The sequence below is a fragment of the Pseudophryne corroboree genome, chromosome 4, assembly GCF_028390025.1.
Source record: "Pseudophryne corroboree isolate aPseCor3 chromosome 4, aPseCor3.hap2, whole genome shotgun sequence".
Lineage (NCBI taxonomy): Eukaryota > Metazoa > Chordata > Amphibia > Anura > Myobatrachidae > Pseudophryne > Pseudophryne corroboree.
This window is the reverse complement of record NC_086447.1, coordinates 536,006,131-536,032,145: the sequence shown is the minus strand read 5'-3', so window position 1 is coordinate 536,032,145 and position 26,015 is coordinate 536,006,131. Positions and strand designations below refer to the sequence as shown.

Here is a 26,015-nt window from a genome sequence, read left to right as displayed (position 1 = left end):
CGCATGTTTCCTTTACTAAAAAATCTTAAAAAAATCACATGCGAATTCCATTTTAACCTTAAAATTCCCAACGTATTACATGTGCAATTTTTGGGAAAAAATCGCAAGTTACAAACATGCGATTTGGTGCGCTTTTTTTCAACACCTAAAAAAAAAAAAATCGCACCTATCATATCTAGCCCCAAATGTTGGAGAAAAAAAAAAAAAAAGAATTAGTGAAGGGACCAAGCACCTGATAGTGCTAAAATGTAAAGTGTACCATTGCTTACATAAAATAAAAAAAATGTCTTATCTGAAGGCTTTTTGATTTTCAGACCACTCACGGGTCCATATATTTGCATAGTAGACAATACATGAGAGAACAAAAAAAGGGGAAAGGAAAGAAGACTCTTGTTTGGGGCACTCTTAAGTAAAGGAAATAAAACTGAATAATTGGTTAAAACAGTTTATTCAGTATTCATTAAAAATTAGATTAGGTGTATCCAGAAAAACAAAACAAACAATACATAGAGTTTAAAAACTCAATCACGAATGGTCCATGAATTAGAATATAAGTGACTGTTGCTTTAATTAGTCATAATAAACTGGACCAGGTGAGATGTTAATGACAACAGTGATGACCAGTACCTGGTCGATTCTATGAGAACTCACGGACGTGACCTAAAATAAAATATTGCGAGGCTCTCTCGTATCCTAGGTCCGAGGTTACTACCTTATGGTTTCATGGTTATCTGTGGATAGTCGAAATCTTTTTCATATTTTTTGTGGTTGGATCACCTGAATTAGGCCCAATATCTTTAGTTTTCACCTTGAAATCTAAAGATATTGTACAAAATCGGCATGCACCTGGATGTGGGTGCATGCAGTCACTGACAATATAGTAAACAACATCGTTGATTGTGTATGAACGATACCGTATGATGCGACATCGGCAAGTGTGTACCCAGCCTGAGACTCTTATTTGGAAATATGAGAGAATGTGTTGATGGTTTAAATAATTATGCTACACATTGTACATGTAAATTGCAAACAAACAAAAAAACATCAATGTACATCAGACACTGGTATTAGATCTTGTTTCCTGGACCCTTCAGCTACATAGTATTCATTCACAAAATAAAGAGTCTGGCTAAAGTGGGTAGGGAGTATGTAATTTATTGGAAAGTCATATCATCAATATAAGAACATTTCTATTTAATATAAAAAAAATTTTTTAAGTAGACATTTAAAAATGTAAACACAATTAACTCCTTTGTTTAGGAGTCTCATTATGAAATTAGTACACATGCCGAGTTGTTCATGGATCAGCTCACATGATTGCACCGTGTGGCTTCTAGGATTTCTGTGTATGCTCATGTGATGCATACAAATTGTGAAGACTTAAAAGGGAAATTAAATTTCGCTTAAGTACTTTTAATGTAACACAGTGCAACAAAATAGGTGATAAATCAATAACCTACAGCAGAGGTTCTCAAACGCAGTCCTCAAGGCACCCCAACGGTCCAGGTTTTAGGTATATCCATAGCTCAGCACAGATGGTTAAATCAAATTGACTGAGGTTGTAATTAAATCACCTGTGGCCAAGCATGGATAAACTTAAAACCTGTTGAGGTGCCCCGAGGCCCGCGTTTGATAACATGACCTATAGCAATGTCTTCATAAAGACGCACTATGAAATGTTGGAAATATAGGCAGTTACTGTCCTATACTACAAAATACAAAATCTCTGACACATTCATAAATAATCAGGAAGAAAAGTTTTGAGCTGCAACAATTCAGAAACAGAATATTTAGAATTTTGATAGAAACTAAGTGCAGTAAGCAGCTCAATGTCCCTCATCCGGGCTACATGAAATCGTAGGAGTTCTTCAATCCATAATGTTTCTTTATCTTTATATTCCTGTAGATGCAAAAAAAAAAAAAAAAAAAAGGTATAGAATCAAAAATAAAATAAATATTTAATCAATACCTACTCGCAGAAAGGACGCATTTATTGTTCACCAAACCACTAACTCATCAGTTAGAGAAGTACTTCATTTACAAATGTACTATGTTACCTATCCACAGGGCAGCCCTCAGGGGGGACTGTGGGGACTGGTATCCCAGGCCCATACATAGAGGAGGCCCACCCTGGCTCTTAGCACCAATACCTGGAGAGCTGCATCAGGCTGTGAAACAATAGAGGGCTGATGCACAGGGAGGACTTCTTAAAACAAGCCTTCAACTGTGCATTAGCTCTCTGTGTACCATTCCTGTAGTAGGTCCTCAACACTCCACCTATATGTATTATTTTATCACAACGTATGACATCACATAGGGGTGGAGCGGTGCGTCGTGGCAGAATTTTTTTTAATTTTTTTTTTAGAGGGGCCCTGTCTTTTAGAGGGGCCCTGTCTCTTTTGTCAGTCCTGGGCCCCACCATTTCTTATGGCAGCCCTGCCTATCCAAATCCCCTTGTCCCTCTCTATTAGACCCATATAAAGTAGAAGACATCCAGATGCTCTATTCCAGTGATTTTCAACCTTTTTTTACTCGCGGCACATCGAACAATATTTTAAAATTACCAAGGCACACCATCAGTTCCCCACAGAAAAAAACATAACACACACATTGGCCCTCACAGTAAAATAAAATAAATCCGCACATACATTGGCCTACACAGAAAAAACAATCACATTGCTCCCCACATAAATTATGTTGCTCCCTACATAAATCATATTGCTCCACACATAAATCAATCACATTTCTCCCCACATAAATCCTATTGCTCCCCACATGAATTATTCACATTGTTCCCCCCATAAATCCAGAAATTCTTATTCTCCCCACATAAATCCTATTGAAATCCTATTGTTCCCCACAGGAGAAATAAAATAACAAATTGTATTATCAGCTGTCCTCCTTCCTGTCCCTCAGTGGCGGGGGTTGTTCATAGTGGAGTTCTGCGAATACTGAGCAGCGGGCGGTCGGGCAGGTGTGGATGTGGGTTGGCAAGGAAAGCTGTGTATGCAGGCGAGAAGTGGAAGATGTGTATGCAGACAGGTGGGCTGGCTGGGTGGTGAGACCGCCGTGACCTATGATATCACACCGTTTTCAAGGCATAGGTCACGGCCGGAGCACAACTGATCCTCTAAGAAGAGCCTGGGTTAACAGTTCACTCTGAAGGTGCTGGAAGCTGCTCTGGCTCCGCGGCACACCTTGCAACTGGTCGCCGCACACTAGTGTGCCACGGCACACTGGTTGAAAAAGCCTGCTCTATTCTATGCATCTGGAGGATTAGAAGTGGAGGTGGCAGTAGAAATTATGAAGCACCAGTTATACTCACACTATTGTTTATTGGACAGATATGGTCTTGCACTGTACATTAGTCATGATGCAGCTTCTTTTGACAATTACCATAATCCAGCACATTAATTAGTACAGTACAATGAAAATCTGCATAAAAAGATGCAGCAATGCCATAAAGAAAGGAAAAGATTACATCTATCCATCTATTAAACTATGCTTGGAATGTTACCTATATATTAAGAGCATATAGCATCTGCTTGATAATGAGTTTAGACAGGTTTTTACCAGACTCTGGTAATTGCCTGTGGGCCAGAGTTTACCAAACTCCACAATTACAGTCCAGGTTTTAAGGATATCCATGCTTGAACACAGGTGACTTAATTAGTATCTCAGTCAATTTGATTCAACCATCTGAACTCAAGTATGGATATCCTTAGAACCTGGACTGTAATGGTGGAGTTTGGGAAACTCTGCTGGGGCCAATTATTCATTAACTACAATTGTTCACAAGCTCTTAACATATCTTGCTACCAAGTAAATACCTTAATGCATGTAAATGAGGGGAATTAGTGTTCAAATGCTGAAAGGGGAGGAGTTAGGATAAGAAGTGAGAGAAGGTTGTTATTAGTAATCTACGGTGGAGGTTACAATAAATACATACCTTCCAACATGACCCTCTCCAGGAGGGACAGAATGCTCTGCTCCTGGACTTCCCTCTTAATTTATGATTGCCATCACCTGTGCTGAAACACCTTTCTAATCCATTAACCTATTCAACACAGGTGACGGCAATCATTAATTAAGAGACAAGTCCAGAAGCAGAGCATTGTGTCCCTCCTGGAGAGGGTCATGTTGGGAGGTATGATAAATATAGAGTAGATTGAGGAGGTTGCATTTAGGAAAAGTGAAGCGATAATTATGGAGACCCTAAATGGAGTTATTACATGTCAGTCATGAGCAATTACCTGCAAGATAGTCTTATCCTGCTGTGGGAGAATGCTATTTATCAGTACTTTGTATGCTGTCCTGTTTATTTGCTTCCCTGTTCCCTGGTTATTATAAAATCTCAGAAAAACCATGTCCCATTGCAAATATCTAAATTATAGACAACGTGCATCATTAAAAAAAAAGTTTAACATAAAGTCAACGCTTAAAAACTGCTATAAAAAAATGAGTAGACAGACAGATCTATGACAAAGAACACACATATATATATATATATATATATATATATATATATATATACACTGTATATACACAAAAGCACAGTGTACCTATGTAATAGATCTATTATGCAAATTATAATTTTTTTCACCAGAAGAGGGAGCCAGTGCTTTTTAAATAGACTGAATTTCTATCTTTTTTAGAAGCCATATATTCTGCACTTCAGGTAAATACAGTAATTGTGTGTGTTTCTATGATCGTTTCACACAATAACCGTGTCAAAAGGTATAAAGTTGAACTTACAGCACAGCTTTCACTGTTATCTGCCCTGTGTGGTATAATAAAGGACAAAGCCTCAAGAGGTCCAGTACACTGTACAGGAGATTCTGATTGGTTCTTGCAGCTCGTCAGGACAACAAAATAGTGAGTTGGAATGTAAACATTGGAATAATCAGACATTCTGCAAGAGAAAAAGAACATTGGGTAGTGATAAAATATCCACAAAGATTAAGCAATGATCAGTCCAAAATTCTTAACCTTACAAAATAAAATACATTTTATATATATATGTATATATATATATACATATATATATATATATATATATATATATAATGTCATAAACAGTGCACAATGAAAAAAACTCTCTTCACTGTCCTCTGCTGAACGTGCACCCAGATGTAAGCATTAACTGTGACCTTGAAGCTGCTCGCAGTGATGCTGGGTATCTAAATGAATAGCTCCACGCCGTTTATTCAGCAAACAGACGATGCAACCCAGCTAACTGAATCCGCCCATAAGGTCACCTAATTCCTTTAACTTGCACAGTACATAATTACTGTACTTACTGTTTAATTTGCTCCTGGGTGTCAAATCGACCATCAAAATCATTGTCGAATATGGGACCACTGATCAAATGGACGCCATTTTTCTCCTCAGCATACCTTAATAACAGTATGTTATGGAAATATTTCCAAATCACTAAAGAAAAAAGCAAAGCAGCACTTCTGTAACAGTATTAGAAGATTAATTTATACAGACATGTCCTCATAAATCATTGCTGTAGTCGCACCAAACAGCCCCTCTCAGTGCAACCCTGCTAGCGTTGGGAGTCTTTTTTGCAGAAAGTGTGTATTAGGCACAATGCGATGCAGCTAAGACACACCAATAGAATGAGTTGATTAATTTGATATGCAGAACTTCTGTATCTGTGTTCGACTGAGTCTGTATGCAAAGTGCTACAATGTAGCAGCAGCAGCTTTTTTCCATGCCAAGTTCCATTGTGCTCTGCATACAGTCTCTGTCACACATAATATACAATATTATTTTATTGTTGACATTACCACTACTGGACTATTAAAAGAAATCATTTGTACTATTGGCAAATTTCTAGCCATTATTACTTGTAAACATGAATGTAAGGGCAGTGCCAATGGGTACCAATCTCTGCGACTTAATGAGAACTAATGGGTTTCACAACTTTATTACTTGTGGAATTATTGAGAAATATTTTGGCTTATTAATGAATGCAAATTTCTACTACAGATATATAATCAGTTGCTTTATAGTTCTATAGGCATGACTTTTTCTGCCTGTCTACAGTGGGCACACGAATAGTGACAAACGTGCCGCGGTAAGCAGCTGCTGCGGGTATTATGAACGGAGACATACAGTATCTGTACATCTCCATAAATGGCTCATAATAAAAATAAAACGGTCAGGGACTGGTACTCTATCTGTTGTCACAAATTCAAGCCCATTGCACAATTTCAGAGATAGATCCTTTATAAATAATGTAAGAGCTTTTCTCACAATCTACAACTATCCGATAGTTCAGAGTCATTAAATGAATACATTATATTATATTTTCAGAACAATGGTCCTGATTCATGTGTGTAAGTAAAGCAAAAAAGAAACCGGGCAAGACCATACTGAACTGCAGGTGGGGCAAATGTAATGGTGTGTACACACGGTGAGATTTTTTTCTTTCGATTTTGACTATGTAGTCAAAATTGCAAGAAAAGTTAGTGCAAATTGCAAGGTGTTATGCCACTTGTGATCCCGATTCGATCCCGATGCGCGGTCCCGCCAGGTCCATATCGCAAGAAAAGATAGACTGTGCAGGCAAGTCAATCCTTGCTAGATCAGTGTACTATCTAGTTCATCTCACATGTCAATTATATCTCACATAAGCCAAAATCTCACATAAGCCAAAATCGTAAGCACACATAGGCCCTCATTCCGAGTTGTTCGCTCGTTCTTTTTCATCGCATCGCAGTGAAAATCCGCTTAGTACGCATGCGCAAAGTTCGCACTGCGACTGCGCCAAGTAACTTTACTATGAAGAAAGTATTTTTACTCACGGCTTTTTCTTCGCTCCGGCGATCGTAATGTGATTGACAGGAAATGGGTGTTACTGGGCGGAAACACGGCGTTTCAGGGGCGTGTGGCTGAAAACGCTACCGTTTCCGGAAAAAACGCAGGAGTGGCCGGAGAAACGGTGGGAGTGCCTGGGCGAACGCTGGGTGTGTTTGTGACGTCAACCAGGAACGACAAGCACTGAACTGATCGCACAGGCAGAGTAAGTCTGGAGCTACTCTGAAACTGCTAAGTAGTTAGTAATCGCAATATTGCGAATACATCGGTCGCAATTTTAAGAAGCTAAGATTCACTCCCAGTAGGCGGCGGCTTAGCGTGTGTAACTCTGCTAAATTCGCCTTGCGACCGATCAACTCGGAATGAGGGCCATAGTCGGGTGTAGTATGGTATGCCGGCGGCCGGGCTCCCGGCGACCAGCATACTGGCACCGGGAGCCCGACCGCCGGCATACCGACAGCGTGGTGAGTGCAAATGAGCCCCTTGCGGGCTCGCTGCGCTCGCCACGCTATTTTATTCTCCCTCCAGGGGGGTCGTGGAGAAAAAGTGTCGGTTTGCCGGCTGTCGGGATTCCGGCGCCGGTATACTGTGCGCCGGGATCCCGATAGTCGGCATACTGAAGACCACCCCACATAGTCCATATCTCAAGAAAAGTTAGTCCAAATCAGTGGTGCTGGGCTCTGGGGAGTTCAGGGGAAATCGCAAAGTGAAAATCGGGCATAGCAATAGTTCTCACCATGGTGGTCATTCCGAGTTGTTCGCTCGGTAATTTTCTTCGCATCGCAGCAATTTTCCGCTAATTGCGCATGCGCAATGTTCGCAATGCGACTGCGCCAAGTAAATTTGCTATGAAGTTTGGTATTTTACTCACGGCATTACGAGGTTTTTTCTTCGTTCTGGTGATCGTAATGTGATTGACAGGAAGTGGGTGTTTCTGGGCGGAAACTGGCCGTTTTATGGGAGTGTGTGTAAAAACGCTACCGTTTCTGGGAAAAACGCGGGAGTGGCTGGAGAAACGGAGGAGTGTCTGGGCGAACGCTGGGTGTGTTTGTGACGTCAAACCAGGAACGACAAGCACTGAACTGATCGCACTGGAAGAGTAAGTCTCGAGCTACTCAGAAACTGCACAGAGAAGTCTTTTCGCAAAATTGCGAATCTTTCGTTCGCAATTTTGCTAAGCTAAGATTCACTCCCAGTAGGCGGCGGCTTAGCGTGTGCAATGCTGCTAAAAGCAGCTTGCGAGCGAACAACTCGGAATGAGGGCCCTAGTGTACACACCCTAACATGTGCAGAGAGATTAGATTTGGGTGTGGTGTATTAAAACTGAAGTCTAAATTGCAGTGTAAAAATAAAGCTGACTAACATTTGTGGGCTACATAAAAAGCAGCCAGTATTTACCATGCACAGAAAAAATATAAATTTATTTGCTCCCCTTGCATGGCAACATGGTTTGTTCCAGACACAAAGTTACTTGCTTTGTTTTTTTTTTGCTTTACTTACAAACATGTATCAGGCCCCATGCTCCAATAAACTTTGCCATACCAAATTCCAAATAACTACCCTCCAGAAAGTATGCTTGGATTGATTTTTTTAATATGCATCTTACAAAAAAAAAAAAAGGCAGAAAACTCAGCCCCCACCTTCCTCTGCACCCCCCCCCCCCCCCAAAAAAAAAAAAAAAAAACAGCAGTAGGCTACTAATGCCAAGGTGCAACACTAACCTTGGAAGGCAGGATACATTGGAACAATATTACTGGTGGTACGTCCTGTATAAGTCTCATTTTCAGAAGTTCTTTTGAGGCCTAAAAAATATGTTTCAACAAAGTTTCTAAAAACAGTACCAGACAGTATTATATCTACAGTATGTAACTGTCATTCTACTAATGGTCACACACACATTGGTTTGGCTGTAAAAAGTCAATACAATACAAGCACCTTCCTTGTAGTAAATTCAGACTGAGCTGGTCTGAACAGTTGTCACAACAGAACTTCATGACCACTCAGTGTCAGACTGGAACATGAAGGGCCCACCGGGGAATGCAGTGGTAGGGGCCCACATTTAGGGGTGTGGTCAGTCTCCAGAGGGGTTGTGGCCAGCCGTTACATTGGATTGCCTAACCATTAGTGAGTGCATTGACAAATATATAAATACTTCTAGTGCGTGCATAATAATGTACCAGATAAATATTGTCAATGCACTGTACAGAATACATTAAAGTCCTGTACAGTATAAGGTAACGTAAGTATAATTCATGTGCACAGTCTGGAACCTGATCACTAGAGTAGGAGGCAGTGGGGCCCACCGGTGGTTTCCCCAGTACCCCTGTGGGCCAGTCCAACCCTGTGACCACTATAGTAAATACAACTTCTGTACAAACTGACACTTCCACAAACCATGAACACAACATATGTTTATCTGTCAAGTTAATGTGTACTGACATTTGACATACAGTATGTTAACATCATAGTAAAGATACATTATTTGTATTATGGCAGCCATTCAAATGACCGTAGTTGAACATACTGTGAAGCAAATGTACAGTACATGCAATATATACGTTACGGTAAGAACATATCGTTGATAACAGTATTTCCACAAGTCCCACAGGATAACAATGGGATATGGTGGAGCGACAGTGGATTTGCACCAAAAGGTCAAAGCTTTTCGGCCTCCCAGCATGCAACAGGCCCATCCAGAAATATCCCACCTCCTGGCTCAGGCAAATCAGTTTTCCAAAGCTCAAGGCAGGAGCATCATGTAGAGCCCTAATCAGGCAAGGGAACACACATGCACACCATTCCGTACAAGAGTAAAAAGATCCTCAAATCAGGTGCGTCAGGGTGGGATCCCAGTGGACTTAGGAGAAATACTGTTATCAACAGTAAGTTTTTACCATAACGTACATTTCTCCTACAGGGTCCACAGGGTATCCACAGGATAACATTGGGATGTCCCAAAGCAATTTAGTGGTGGGGACGCTCCTGATTAGACAGGAGAATCCGTCGCCTGAATTCAGCGCCCTGAGAGGCAAAGGTATGAAGGCACAATGTATAATGAATGTGTAAATGGAGAACATGTGTCTACCTAACATATCTATTCTGCTGAAACAGCACAATGTGCTGTCCATAATGACCTACCTTACAAGTTGAATTAGCAGAGACATTAGCCGGAAACAGGGAGATCAGCTTGAGAGTATGCTTCTGAAATTTTCATCCAAAGCCACTTCACCAGTGTCTGTTTATCCACAGGCCATCCTCTTTTGTGAAATTCATAGAGAATGAAGAAAGTATCTATCTTTTTGATGGCACTGGTATGAACTATGTAAATCCTTAAGGCACAGACTACGTCCAATGCTGCATCTCCCGCATCAAAGTCCGGCCCCTAGAAGACCGAGACTACATTTTCTTCATTAAGATTTAATTTAGAAACCACCTTAGGAAGATACCCAGATTTGGTTCGAAGAACTGCTCTATCTGGATAAAAATTCAGAAATGGAGGATGGCATAACAATGCCCCTAAATCTGAAATTCTTCTAAATGAAGAAAAAATAAGATTTTACTTACCGGTAAATCTATTTCTCGTAGTCCGTAGTGGATGCTGGGGACTCCGTAAGGACCATGGGGAATAGACGGGCTCCGCAGGAGATAGGGCACTTTAAGAAAGCTTTGGATTCTGGGTGTGCACTGGCTCCTCCCTCTATGTCCCTCCTCCAGACCTCAGTTAGAGAAACTGTGCCCAGAGGATATGAACAGTACGAGGAAAGGATTTTTGTAATCTAAGGGCGAGATTCATACCAGCCACACCAATCACACCGTATAACTTGTGATAAACTACCCAGTTAACAGTATGAACAATTAACATAGCCTCGGTTCAAGACCGACCAACTATAATATAACCCTTATTGAAGCAATAACTATATACAAGTCTTGCAGAAGAAGTCCGCACTTGGGACGGGCGCCCAGCATTCACTACGGAATACGAGAAATAGATTTACCGGTAAGTAAAATCTTATTTTCTCTAACGTCCTAGTGGATGCTGGGGACTCCGTAAGGACCATGGGGATTATACCAAAGCTCCCATACGGGCGGGAGAGTGCGAATGACTCTGCAGCACCGATTGAGCAAAAACAAGGTCCTCCTCAGCCAGGGTATCAAACTTATAGAACTTCGCAAAAGTGTTGGAACCTGACCAAGTAGCCGCTCGGCAAAGCTGTAATGCCGAGACCCCTCGGGCAGCCGCCCAAGAAGAGCCCACCTTCCTAGTGGAATGGGCCTTAACCGATTTAGGTAATGGCAATCCTGCCGTAGAATGCGCCTGCTGAATCGTGTTACAGATCCAGCGAGTAATAGTCTGCTTTGAAGCAGGAGCGCCAACCTTGTTGGCCGCATACAGAACAAACAGAGCTTCCGTCTTCCTGATCCTAGCGGTTCTGGTCACATAAATCTTCAAAGCCCTGACCACATCCAGGGACTCAGAGTCCTCCAAGTCCCGAGTAGCCACAGGCACGACAATAGGTTGGTTCATATGAAAAGATGAGACCACCTTGGGCAGAAATTGAGGCCGAGTCCTCAACTCTGCCCTATCCACGTGAAAAATTAGGTATGGGCTTTTATATGATAAAGCCGCTAATTCTGAAACACGCCTTGCAGAAGCTAAGGCCAACAACATGACCACTTTCCAAGTGAGGTATTTCAACTCCACTGTTTTGAGTGGTTCAAACCAAGGAGACTTGAGGAAACTTAATACCACGTTAAGATCCCAAGGCGCCACCGGAGGCACAAAGGGAGGCTGAATATGCAGCACGCCCTTCACAAAAGTCTGTACTTCAGGAAGAGAAGCCAATTCTCTTTGAAAGAAAATGGATAAGGCCGAAATCTGGACCTTTATGGACCCTAATTTTAGGCCCAAATTCACTCCCGTTTGAAGGAAGTGAAGCAAACGGCCCAAATGGAACTCCTCCGTAGGAGCAGCTCTGGCCTCACACCAAGAAACATATTTCCGCCATATACGGTGATAATGTTTCGATGTCACATCCTTCCTAGCCTTGATCAGGGTAGGAATGACCTCCTCCGGAATCCCTTTTTCGGCTAGGATCCAGCGTTCAACCGCCATGCCGTCAAACGCAGCCGCGGTAAGTCTTGGAACAGACAGGGCCCCTGCTGCAGCAGGTCCTGCCTTAGAGGAAGAGGCCACGAAACTTCTGTGAGCAACTCTTGCAGATCCGGATACCAAGTCCTCCTTGGCCAATCTGGAACAATGAGAATTGCTCTGACCCTTCTTAGTCTTATTAATCTCAACACCTTGGGTATGAGAGGCAGAGGAGGAAACACATAGACCGATCTGAACACCCATGGTGTCACCAGAGCGTCTACCGCTACCGCCTGAGGGTCTCTTGACCTGGCGCAATACCTCTTTAGCTTTTTGTTGAGACGGGACGCCATCATGTCTATTTGAGGCAGTTCCCACCGATCCACGATCTGTGTGAAGACTTCTTGATGAAGTCCCCACTCTCCCGGATGCAGGTCGTGCCTGCTGAGGAAGTCCGCCTCCCAGTTGTCCACCCCTGGGATGAACACTGCTGATAGCGCGCTTACATGGCCTTCCGCCCAGCGCAGAATCCTGGACGCCTCTGCCATGGCCACTCTGCTCCTTGTGCCGCCCTGGCGGTTTACATGAGCCACTGCTGTGACATTGTCCGACTGAATCAGAACCGGTTTGTTCTGAAGCCATTCCTCCGCCTGGCGTAGGGCATTGTAAATGGCCCTTAACTCCAGGACATTGATGTGGAGACAAGTCTCTAGGCTTGACCAGAGACCTTGGAAATTTCTTCCCAGTGCGACAGCTCCCCAACCTCGGAGGCTCGCGTCCGTGGTCACCAGGATCCAGTCCTGAATGCCGAACCTGCGACCCTCTAGGAGGTGAGCACTGTGCAGCCACCACAGGAGAGATACCCTGGCCCTGGGAGACAGGGTGATCCGTTTCTGCAAATGTAGATGGGACCCGGACCATTTGTCCAATAGGTCCCTTTGGAAGGTCCTCGCATGGAACCTGCCGAAGGGGATGGCCTCGTATGAAGCCACCATCTTCCCCAGAACTTTTGTGCAATGATGCACAGAAATCTTTTTCGGCTTTAAAAGGTTCCTAACCAGGGCTATGAGCTCCTGAGCCTTCTCCACTGGAAGAAAAACTCTTTTTTGGTCTGTGTCTAGAATCAGGCCCAAAAAGGTCAGACGCGTTGCAGGTACTAGCTGAGATTTCGGTAAATTGAGAATCCAACCGTGCCTCTGCAACGTCTTCACGGACAGAGACACGCTGTCCAGCAACTTCTCCCGAGATCTCGCCTTTATAAGGAGATCGTCCAAGTACGGGATAATTGTGACTCCCTGCTTGCGCAGGAGCACCATCATTTCCGCCATTACCTTGGTGAAAATTCTCGGGGCCGTGGAAAGACCAAACGGCAACGTCTGAAATTGGTAGTGACAATCCTGTACTGCAAATCTCAGAAACGCCTGGTGAGGGGGGAAAATCGGAACATGAAGGTACGCATCCTTTATGTCCAGGGACACCATCCAATCCCCTCCCTCCAGGCTGGCGATGACCATTCTGAGCGATTCCATCTTGAACTTGAACCTCTTCAAGTACAGGTTCAGGGATTTTAGATTTAGAATGGGTCTGACCGAACCGTCCGGTTTCGGTACCACAAACAGGGATGAATAATAACCCTCTCCTTGCTGGAGATGAGGAACCTTGATTATCACCTGTTGAATGTACAATTTGTGAATTGCCGCTAACACTAGCTCCCTCTCTGACGGGGAAGCTGGCAGAGCCGATTTGAAAAACCGGCGAGGGGGCATGTCTTCGAATTCCAGTCTGTATCCCTGGGAAACAATCTCTATTGCCCAGGGATCCACCTGTGATTGAACCCAAACGTGGCTGAAAAGATGAAGACGTGCCCCCACTTGATCTGACCCCACCCCGGAAAGCCCCAGCGTCATGCTGTGGACTTTGCGGAAGCAGGGGAGGACTTCTGCTCCTGGGAACTGGCTGAGTGCAGCCGTTTTCCCTTGCCTTTACCTCTGGCAACGAAGGACGATCCACGTACCTTCTTGTTGTTATTGGAACGAAAGGACTGCATTTGATAATGCGGTACCTTCTTAGAATGCTGCGGGGGAACATAAGGTAAAAAATTCGATTTACCAGCCGTAGCAGTAGAGACTGGGTCCGAGAGGCCTTCTACAAACAACTCCTCCCCCTTGTACGGCAATGACTCCATATGCCACTTCGAGTCGGCGTCTCCCGTCCGCTGTCGGGTCCACAAGAGCCGCCTAGCAGAAATTGACATAGCGTTTATTCTAGAGCTTAGTAAACAAATGTCTCTCTGAGCATCCCTCATATACAAGGCAGCATCTCTGATATGCTCTATGGTCATTTGAATGGCATCCCTATCTAAGGTGTCAATCTCCGTAGATAAGGAGTCTGCCCATGCCACGACAGCACTACAAACCCAGGCTGACGCCATGGCCGGCCTAACTATAGTTCCTGAATGTATGTAAATGTGCTTCAGGGTGATTTCCTGCTTGCGATCAGCAGGATCCTTGAGGGAAGCTGTATCCAGAGAAGGCAGTGCCACCTTCTTGGATAAGCGTGTCAGCGCCTTGTCTACTTTAGGCGCAGATTCCCATCGTATCCGATCCATCTGTGGAATGGGATACGCCATGAGAATCCTTTTGGGAACCTGTAGTCTCCGATCTGGGGATTCCCAAGCCTTTTCGCATAATTCGCTTAGCTCAAATGAGGACGGAAACGTGACCTCAGGCCTTTTCCCTTTATACATGTGAACCCTCGTGTCAGGGACAGGGGGTTCCTCCGTGATATGCAAAACCTTCTTTATGGCAATAATCATGTACCTAATACTTTTTGCCACCTTCGGCTGTAATTTTGCATCCTCGTAGTCGACACTAGTCAGTATCTGTGTCGGTATCTGTGTCAGCGACCTGGGATATGGGGCGCTTTTGAGACCCTGAAGGTCCTGGCTCCCCAGGGACAGGCACGGGCTGGCTACCTGACTGATCCCTAGCTTCAGCCTTGTCTAATCTTTTATGCAGCAGATTTACATTTGCATTCAAGACATTTAGCATATCCACCCAGTCCGGTGTCGGCGTTGCCGACGGCGACCTGACATTCAAGCACTCCCCCTCCACATTTAGCGAGCCTTCCTCATCAAACATGTCGACACACCCGTACCGTCACACTGCACACACCCAGGGAAACTTTTTCTGAAGACAGTATCCCCTGAAAGGCCCTTTGGAGAGACAGAGAGAGAGTATGCCAGCACACACCCCAGCGCAACAACCTGGAGACCAACACAGAATGTTTTTCCCCAGTAGCGCTGTATTATATTGTATCCGCCAATTATGTGCCCCCCCTCTCTTTTTAAACCCCCTTCACCGTGTGTAAGCAGGGGAGAGTCCGGGGAGCTTCCTCTTAGCGTTCTGTGGAGAGAGAAATGGCGCTGGTGAGTGCTGAGGGAGAAGCCCCGCCCCCTCGGCGGCGGGCTTCTATCCCGCTCAAAATCGTGAAAAAATGGCGGGGGCTCAATTATATACATGTACAGTGCCCAGCTGTACATGTATATACCTATTTGCCATCCAAGAGGTGTAACTATTGCTGCCCAGGGCGCCCCCCCCCTGCGCCCTGCACCCATACAGTGACCGGAGTGTGTGAGGTGATGTGGAGCAATGACGCACAGCTGCAGTGCTGTGCGTTACCTCTGTGAAGCTGAAGGCTTCTGCCGCCTGAGACGTCTTCTTGCTTCTGCTCTTCTGGCTCTGTGAGGAGAACGGCGGCGTGGCTCCGGGGGTGGACGCCCAGGACGAACCTGTGTTCACCCCCTCTGAAGCTAATGGTGTTCAGTAGCCGAGGCAGCAGATCCTATCAGTTAAGTAGGTCTGCCCCTCTCTCCTCAGTCCCTCGATGCAGGGAGCCTGTTGCCAGCAGTGCTCCCTGTAAAAAAGTGAAAATCCAAAACAAAAATGCTTTCTATAGCAAAGAACTCAAGAGAGCTCCCTGCAGTGCGCCCTTCATCCTCTGGGCACAGGATCTAACTGAGGTCTGGAGGAGGGACATAGAGGGAGGAGCCAGTGCACACCCAGAATCTAAAGCTTTCTTAAAGTGCCCTATCTCCTGCGGAGCCCGTCTATTCCCCATGGTCCTTACGGAGTCCCCAGGGACCTGGGCAGGGACCGGTATCTTTTTGATTTATCAGACTCTCACACCAATTGTATTAATAATAATACACGTCATACTCTGTAGAAAAAATATTACCTAATTGCACAGGGCATTCTAAATTGATATCCCTATGAAATCGACAGGTTTCAGGGATACTGATATATCTTTCTGGATATATCCCTTCTTTTCAGTGGCTGTCCATCCGAATATAAACAGCCCTGCATTGTGATTCAATTGTCTGTGCCTGCATGTGAGAGCAGTGGTGCAATTGTGCACCCATCACTGTCTGCGTGCTTCTGCAATAGATTTGTATTAAAGGTGGAATGTCAGAATACTGAATATTTACACACGCCCCTTGGAATAGTTTCCCGGAGGGTATATCTAAATATAAAATCCAACCCCATTGCCTGTGTAAAAACAGGGTTCAGGGACACCATTATTTTCTGGACATAACCTTCTCAGTGGCTGTTCATTATAATACAAACAGCCCTGCCATGTGATTCAATTGGTTTTGTGCCTGCACATAGGAACATTTGGTACAAGTGAGCACCTTTCCTTGTCTGTATACCTCTGCAAGTGATTTGTATTGAAGGTAGCTTGTCAGAATATTGAATCTCTACACACTCCATGGAATATATTTTTTTCAGTCTAATACAGTATTCTGAACTGTTAGAGTGTGCTTCCAATATAAAATCTGACGACAGTGCCTGCATAAAGACTTAGGCATATACCTGATTCAGTTCTACCTTTGATCCTGTGTAATCTATTATTTTCTTATATCTGCAGACTCTCATCTATGATCCACAGGTCAATCCTGTGCCTAACGTAGGCAGCAGATCTGCAACTTGCTTCTTCTTCTCTTTAAATCTTTACTAGGTGCACTCTCATTGGTGAGTCGACCAATTTGTGTCTAATAATTACTATCATACCCCACCGACAGAGCCCGATGTCGTCCGATCTTGGAAGCAAAACGGTGGTGGGCGGGGTCAGTATCTGTGAGGGGGACCCCCAGAGAATACCTGGTGTTGTAATTTGTGACCCATCTCGACCGTAAACCAACAGCAGGATCACCACATTTTTCCTTTACCCTTTTTTTCCATTTGGTCTTTTTCCCCCCTTCCTTTTCCCTTTCCCTCTCCTCCCCTTCCTCCACCTTCCCCCGCAATCTCATCTTTGTTTCCCGTAGCTATTTTTTCTCCATATCCAGGATAAATCCTTAAAGCCCGTTATATACAACCACGAAGCACTACAACAGACACCTCCCCATGCATATGTAATTTATTAAGATTCATATGTTTGACAATATCGGTCCGATCAACTATGACCCACTGAGGTCCTATTAAAACAAGCTTTGCTTGTGCTGGTTGGAGAGGATTTGGGTGTAGAACCTTAGTGTCTACATCTCCCTATAAGGATAGACTAACCAGAACATTTCCAATTTTAACAAAAAAAATATATTTTTTTCATTGTGTAATCTTTATACCTATATAAGTGTTTTTCTGTTAAATTAATTAACTGTGGTGGAATATGAGAGTGTGGATTTATCTTAAAATGATTATTTAATAAAAGTTCAGCTTTAATAATTAGTCATATAACTACATAAATACAAGAGTGCACCCACATAAGAGTCTTCTGCAAGCCATTTTTTCTCCATAGCACTAATTAGCTCAGGTATGTCCACTGAGCTGACCTTTTGAAGTGCAATGAGTCCTCAGCTAAACATGTGTAAACTCACTGTGAAGATGTTGTATCATGTCTATGTGATTTACTTACCACCGGCCTTTCAGCCTGCCTTTATTAAGAGGCTGCCATTCCCTAGGTCAGCGGTGACCAACCAGTGGCTCTTGAGCCACATGAGGCTCTTTCTTTATTTAAATGTGGCTCCCAACACTCTAAATCATGTGACCACAACAGATACAGAAACTGCTGCACTCCAGCCAGACATGCAGCAGCACTACAGGGACTGAAAATTGAAGGAGCCAGATACTAGAGGCGAGACCGCCACTGGCAAACAGAGAACACATTAGGGGCTGCAGCAATGGCACGACTTGGTGGGGGAACTTTAGTGACACATGAGGGTGGGCTAGAGTGACACAAGGCAGAGCTGGCTGGAGTGACACAGAAGGGTCCTGGCAGGAGTGACACATGGAGAAGCTGACTGGAGTGACGCAGGAGGGTGCTGGAAGTAGTGACTCATGGGAGAGCTGGCTGGAGTGACATAGGAGGGTGGTAGCAGGAGTGTCACATGGGGAGCTGGCTGGAGTGACATAGGAGGGTGGTAGCAGGAGTGACACATGGGAGAGCTGGCTGGAGTGACATAGGAGGGTGGTAGCAGGAGTGACACATGGGAGAGCTGGCTGGAGTGACACATGGGGGAATTTAAGTTTATTATGTGAATCTGGCTTTTTCAATTATTTTATGTGAAAGTGGCTTTTTCAATGGATCTGACTTTAAAAATTTTTATTTTATGTCGTTCTGGCTTTTTCAATGTATTTTATACCAGGGACGTGGTCTAGCAGGCACAAGGCCACATTCCATTTTTGCATGCGCGCCTTCGGCTCAATGTCGGCTCTTTGACGTACCTAACAAGGTTTTTTGGCTCTTTGTCACTGACTGGTTGGCCGCCCCTGCCCTAGGTGGATAACTTCAGAATGAAGATTGCATGTAAGGGTTAATAGGATAACCCAGTGATTTTCAACCTTTTTTTACTTGCGCCACACCAAACAATATTTTAAAATTCCCAAGGCACACCATCAGTTCCCCACAGAAAAAAAACCCACACACATTGAACCTCACAGTAAAAAAAAATCCACACATACATTGGCCTACACAGAAAAAACAATCACATTGCTCCCCACATAAATCATATTGCTCCATACATAAATGCTATTGCTCCCCACATGAATTATTCACATTGTTCCCCTCATATATCCATAAATTCTAGATGTGTGTGCAGGCGAGTGGGCTGGTTGGGTGGTGATACACAGCGGCCATGACCTATGATATCACACCGCCACGTCTTCAACGCATAGGTCATGGCCAGAGCACGACTGATCCTCTAAGAAGACCCCGGGCCAACAGTTCACTCTGAAGGTGCAGGAAGCTGCTCAGGCTCCGCGGCACACCTTGCAACTGGTCGCGGCACCCTAGTGTGCCACGGCACACTGGTTGAAAAAGCCTGGAATAACCTATCACTGGTATAGGGGCTGGCATTATCTGCTCAGCTACATTGGATAATGTCTGTGCAAAGTAGCCCATGAAGGTTCAACTAGAACCTGTGTTTGCCTCGGTTATCTTAAGAGGCTTCGGACAACTAAACCATTTTGCACATTATCCTATTGAACCAGTCCTGATACGTTAACCTAGCTCTGCAACACAACATGAAATGAGTGTTGGTGCTGCTGTGGAAAGTGTATTTTCCTCACCTTTGCCACTCTTAGACATGATAAATAATTCACACACCTTTACAGTGTTACTACACAATTTGTGACTGTAATCACTTTAAAATTTGTTAAAGTGACATACAATCCGACCCTACCCTGCTTTGCCTTATGGCTGCTAAAAAAAAACAGCAGCCCTCTGACAATGGTCCATCTCCTGCCGCACCAAACAAAAACTGATTTGCTTGAGCCAGGAGGCGGGATATATGGGCGGGCCCGTTGCATGCTGGGAGGCCGAAAAGCTTTGATCGTTTGGTGCAAATCTGCTGTCGCTCCACCATATCCCAATGTTATCCTGTGGATACCCTGTGGACCCTGCAGGAAAAAAAAAAAGTTCTAGCAAAGTGGTTGCCAGTTAAAGGACACAACTTGTGTAATTAAGCTGCCCCCTGCTGCTTGACACCACAAAATCACAGCACTGGCCCTCAAGGTGAAATGTTTCAATTTCATTTTGAAAGCCTATGGGGCAAAAGTACTAAATCTTGGAGAGCGATAACGTGGAGAGAGATGAAGTACCAACCTAGATAGTGAGCTCCTTGGAACATGGCACTCTTCCCTCCTGTTCTCACAACACTCTTAACTCACACTTCAATTACAGCTCTCGCCCACTCAGTGACTGTCTATACCCACATTTCCTCTCACTCGTTACTCATTATCTTTTCCAATGGCTGCCTGCCCCTAGTAGTATGCCAATTACTCCTTTGCTTCCTGACATCTCATCTGTATTGTGTACTGAGAATTGTGGTGGTAATTGTTACCTGTGCCTTTTTTTAATTTTCGGTTACTGTAATGTTAAGTTCCATGTACTTTGTATTGTTCGAATGTACGTCGCTGCGAAACACTTGTGGTGCCTTATAAATAAAATGTAATAATAATAATTCTCTCCTGTCATTTTTCAAACACAGCATGTAACATGGCAGTTACGAGCTGTTTCTCTGGTACATTATCTCCAAGGCAGACCCATATATCTGTTACAGTTTTGAAACCGCAGCAATGGGTCCATAAACAACAGCCAGATTATACCAATCTGAAAGTCATTTGTAGGCGGAGAACCATTTTCTCATGTAACTGTGGCAGAAATGGTTTATTATCAAATATAATGAAGTCATAGCTTAAAAGACTACTAATTTACGGAGTCTTCAAAAACTAAGGGGTCTATTTACTAAGCATTGGAGAGAGATAAAGAGGATGGAGATAAAATACCAGCCAATCAGCACCTGTCATTTTTCAAACACAGCCTGTGACATGGCAGTTAGGAGCTGACTGGCTGGTACTTTATCTCCGTCCACTTTATCTCCATCCAAGGCTTAGTAAATAGACCCCTAAGTCATGCACATCATTTAGGACCTTGAATGCATTGTTTAAACAGTTGTGCCACTTTACGAGAACCAAAATTGTGCTTAAAGTTATCACCAGAAAATATTAATACAGATTAAAATAGTATAGTTACTTGGAGGAAAGAGAAATCCCTCTTTCAGAGGTGGATGGTCATGGTAAAACTGACAATTTTGACTTTGGTTGGGTGGAATTCGAACATCCACAAATAAACAGGAAGAATCCTTTTCCATGGAAGCAGACACAAATTCCTAATAAACATTAGAGAAAGTTCAGAAGTACAAACTTGCAAAAACACATGTTAATATAATAAATATTATTCCAACATGGGGTCAATTCAATTCAGCATGGATTGAATAGCGCTGGGAATAAGCTCCCGATGCTATTCAATTCAGCGCACTGATATGTCAGAAAAGGCTGGTTCTCACAGACTAAACTGGGTGTTTTGCCGTGAAAACTGGCATTCTCTGCCCAGCGCTAAAGGCACAAAACAGCATTGCAGACCTGGTTTTGTCAGATTTCTGCTCGCAGCCCCTCCTGCTCGCAGCCCAGGAGGGGTGGAGAAGAAATCCTCTCTGCACTCATATCACTCTGAATTGAATAGCACCTGGAGCTACAGTAATTCTCAGCGCTATTGACTCCACACTGAATTGAACTGACCCCATCAATTTGAGAACGCCTACAATTTGGAAAAAGAAAACATTCTTGTAGTGCTGCAACTGAAGTTATTAAAACACTGTCATTTACTGGACAGAGCAGGCACTTTCCTTAAAAACATAATTATCCCTTCATGTGTAAGGAACAATAGGATATGACATAGTCAGAAGGCAAAAATGACACGTATATTTGTATTTACAGTTACTTGTGCTGAAAATAGTCAGGTGTTATTCCATGATCAGATTAGGCACTACAATTACCAGATTGCTAACTGATGTCATATTGGGCACAAACTGAACACTTTATTTAAGTAGAGTTAATATCCTTTCAGGAGTGAATAATAAAAGGAACACATATAACTATGTGTTATCTGTATACTATATCTGTATAGTATACAGATAAATTATGTTTAACAAATGTGAGGTTTTAATTTACTCTATTTTGCATATTTTAACATTAGGGAGATGTAATTGTCATTTCCTCACTTAGGGCCTTATAGAGGGTTGAATACTAGTCTGCAACTTGTTGCATTGCATTTGCCTCTGCGATGAGCATACACACTAGGAGCAACTACAGTATATGGTACATTTGTTCAGAGTGGCAACCATTTCCATCACTTCTCCACCTGAAAGGGTATATACGGCAGGCAACTGGGCATTCTATGGGTGGGTACACACTAGCACAATGTTGGGACAAATTGCCGTATTGGCACGACAAATAATCTACACCGAGCAGTGTGTACCCATGATTGTACGCTCCCGCAGGTTGCATGTGTTATCTTCCAGATGGCTGTGCTGCATGTCAAACCGGAAGAAGTCGCCTGCAATGTAATGAATGAACCCTAAGTGTTCTAAGAGGAAGTCATGGGCATGTAGGCGGAGTTGCTGGCTATACAGGTTTCAGCATAAGCAGATATCTATCTGATCTCTTCAACATTGTAAACGGCAGGTGAAAATGTGCGCACTGATAATGATGATGGCTACTTTCTTATGCAGATGTACATGGCAGTGCGGCCAAATAGATATGTGCAACTCTGCATATGGTCAAATATCCGCACACAGGCAAACAGCAGCAGTCATTTCTAGTAACACTTTTTAAACATTCCTTTATAAAAATAAAAAAAGCCACATTTTGTACATACATACATACATACATACATACATATATATATATAGGCACCGGAGCAAGTATCAGATAAGACCAGAGTGCCGGGGCTTTGCTGCTGCATATAGTAGGTTCAACGCTCTGCTGTGGTGGGTAAGCTCGTTATCCCATCCCATAGCACCTGGCGAAAACTGCTTCCTCATCACTCAGAGTTTTCGATTTTTTAAAATAGACTTTGCAGTTGACACTTTATGAGCACCAGGCACTGCTATTGTTTGCTGCTAAAACAAGTGTTGGCACAACTGTGAGATGGCTACCCCTGAAGGAGAAGGGGACATCACTGCCTTTTTGTTGGAATGTGACAACTTTGAAACATTGAGTTTCTCGGATATTGATGCAGAAAAGATACTACATAAGGATTCTGCTCTAATGGATGAACCAATTGATTCCAATGATGACAAATTTAAGGAATTGTTAAGATTAAAAAAAAGTGAACTAGACTTTTTATATCACAGCAGAACACTGTCAGATTATCAAGCAACTTCCTCGCGGATTTCGTGTCCATAATATACCAACCATAGGCAGATAAAACACCACGTTCGGTAAACAGTGGATATCGATTTTAAATAAATTCTCAATGGACTTAATCCTGTTAGTGGTAGAGGAATCCACAAGGGAATTAAACCTCACCAGAAAACAGATTTCCATATTTCAACAGGAAAATCTCGCAGCTTTGATGACAGATCAATCCATTGATTGGATGAAAAATCTCAAAGATCAGGTTGATGCCTATAAAAATGATTTGTTGAAATACAAACGAGAAAAATACAAAAAAGTTCAATTGGACTATTCTCAACATCGGGCTTACACCTGGCTAAATCAGACGGTAGTCCTTCAGAATAGAGGGCATAATACATACCATCAACGTTGACAACAACGGATACGTTTTTCGAGTACCTCGGCCAGTGAGTCGGAGTATATTAACCACCAGTCAACAGGCAGAACCTCAGCACAGACTCCTTTAGGGGTAAATACCCGGGCAGGAACAGCTGCTCGGGTAAGAGGCAAACGCGATGTGGTGGCCAAGCGAGGCGGCAAAACGGGAGGAAGACTCCCGAAAGGAAGGTAGATTTCATTTTCAACCTATCATCTGTGCCACTAACTGAACCAGAGCAAAGGGTCCTGGGCAAGGGACTCGCGTTTATTCCAACAAAGAAACCCGATAGGTTCCGATGGACGGTTGATACTTACAAATTGGCCCAAACTTTATAGGCAAAACCGAATGTCAATTTAAGGTTCGCTTCACACACCATAGGTCAGCCATACAGGCAGCGCTGGCCACAGGATCAAATGAGCAGCCAGTGGCTCGCCACTTTGCCCAGTTTAAACATAATTTGGCTAGTTTAAGATATAAAGCAATTGATCACGTACCAATGTTAAGAAGGGGTGGTGACAGAGGCAAGCTCTTGCTACAATTGAAATCTAAGTGGATTTTTCTAATAGACTGCTTGGCCCCAAAGGGGCTTAACGAATCACTGAGTCTGATTAATTTTGTGTAGAAGTGGGTATGGGTTTTCAGGGGTTCTGATAAATTGTTTCCCATGCCATCATCAGCCTTTTTTCTCCCCAATTTTGACAAATGAGACCCACTTTGCATCCTGGATGGTGCTTTATTTTGGGTACAAGTACGGGCTCACATATATATCTAACCTATGCCTTGTGGTATTTTACCTTCTTTCTATATAATATGTGTCAATAAGTGAGGACCGATTTAGAAGGGGTCAATTCCATTTTATCTCTGTTATATTGTTAAACAGGAATTGAGTAATAGTCCCTTTTCACTGCTAGTGGTAATTGTTTAATTTTACTTCATTATTTAGCCACTAGATGGTGCTATTGCTATTATTCCACTAGTCCGTAGTTACTATTATTTTTATTAACTAGCCACTAGATGGTGCTTAGCGTTTTCCAAAATCTTTTAAATCTTTTGCACTTATTATCACATTACAGTGTATAATGTTAGGTTTGCCAGCATACGGCATTAGCATAATGAGAGACAAACATAGGTTGGTGTTTATTTAGCTGCCAATTGCCAGGTGGTAAATGCATTGTTTTGTAGCGTCACATTTTTATTGTTTTAACAGTATGTCTTTGTTTTCACATGTGTATTTTAGTTTTTGATATGATCAGCATCTTATTGTATTCAATTGTTGTGTTTAATTTGTTCATTATTTTGTTTCATTGTTGATCAACACTACTGTTTGTTTACAGTGTGTTACCTTGGTCCCCAATATTTGCTGATTAATATACTTTTCAGTGAAACAAGATACAACTTACATGTTTTCCAATTGTATATGAGCTCCACAGAGGCATCTTAATATTGTAGCTGTACCCACTCACATACTTGTCATGGTATAAGATGCAATAGCTGGTGTTCTGCAAAACTGTTGGTCTTCCAAATGGCAGATTGCGCTTTATAGTGTTAGATTCTTATAAGGCAGCCAAAGAAGGACAAAAAAAAAAAACAACAAAAAACAATTAACAAAAAAACCTCAACAACAAATAGATTGCCAGTATTATACATATTTCATGCAGAGTAATCATTTTAAAATATTAGCATGGTGTGTTAAAAAAACAAAACACACATTCAGGTTTGTTTCCACCGTTACTCAATGAAGTCCAGGTCAATATAAAAATGACAAGGTCATTGACACTATGGCCCTCATTCCGAGTCGTTCGCTCGGTATTTTTCATCGCAACGCAGTGAAATTCCGCTTAGTGCGCATGCGCAATATTCGCACTGCGACTGCGCCAAGTATCTTTGCTATGAAGATAGTATTTTTACTCACGGCTTTTTCATCGCTCCGGCGATCGTAATGTGATTGACAGGAAATGGGTGTTACTGGGCGGAAACAGGCCGTTTTATGGGAGTGTGGCTGAAAACGCTACCGTTTCCGGAAAAAACGCAGGAGTGGCCGGAGAAACGGGGGAGTGGTTGGGCGAACGCTGGGTGTGTTTGTGACGTCAAACCAGGAACGACAAGCACTGAACTGATCGCACAGGCAGAGTAAGTCTGGAGCTACTCTAAAACTGCTAAGTAGTTTGTGAGCGCAATATTGCGAATACATCGGTCGCAATTTTAAGATGCTAAGATACACTCCCAGTAGGCGGCGGCTTAGCGTGTGTAACTCTGCTAAATTCGCCTTGCGACCGATCAACTCGGAATGAGGGCCTATATATCAAGTGACACAGAAGCCTTGCAATACATAGTATCCAATTAGACTGGTAGGTTTGATTAGTTAAGGGCAAGTAAGAAAAAAAAAAAATGCAAAGAGCTGATTGCCCCAGGACCAAATATACAAATCTGTGTGGCCCTGTGGAGAGGGGAAAATTGTATGATAACATGTCCAATAATAGAGAAA

The 26,015-nt window shown here is 43.2% G+C and overlaps 1 protein-coding gene across 1 annotated transcript in view; it reads right to left on the bottom strand.

The window, feature by feature from the left end:
- Positions 1-1,139: 1,139 nt before the first annotated feature.
- The window catches only part of ENPP1 (ectonucleotide pyrophosphatase/phosphodiesterase 1), a 277,653-nt gene continuing 252,777 nt past the window's right edge, over positions 1,140-26,015 (bottom strand). Inside the window, exons 20-25 of the mRNA XM_063917308.1 lie at positions 24,931-25,082; positions 20,948-21,083; positions 8,550-8,630; positions 5,301-5,433; positions 4,756-4,912; positions 1,140-1,900 (exon numbers count right to left, since the gene is read on the bottom strand). Coding sequence (XP_063773378.1) covers positions 1,736-1,900; positions 4,756-4,912; positions 5,301-5,433; positions 8,550-8,630; positions 20,948-21,083; positions 24,931-25,082 — 824 coding nt within the window. The 3' untranslated portion in view covers positions 1,140-1,735. The remainder of the gene's footprint in view (positions 1,901-4,755; positions 4,913-5,300; positions 5,434-8,549; positions 8,631-20,947; positions 21,084-24,930; positions 25,083-26,015) is intronic.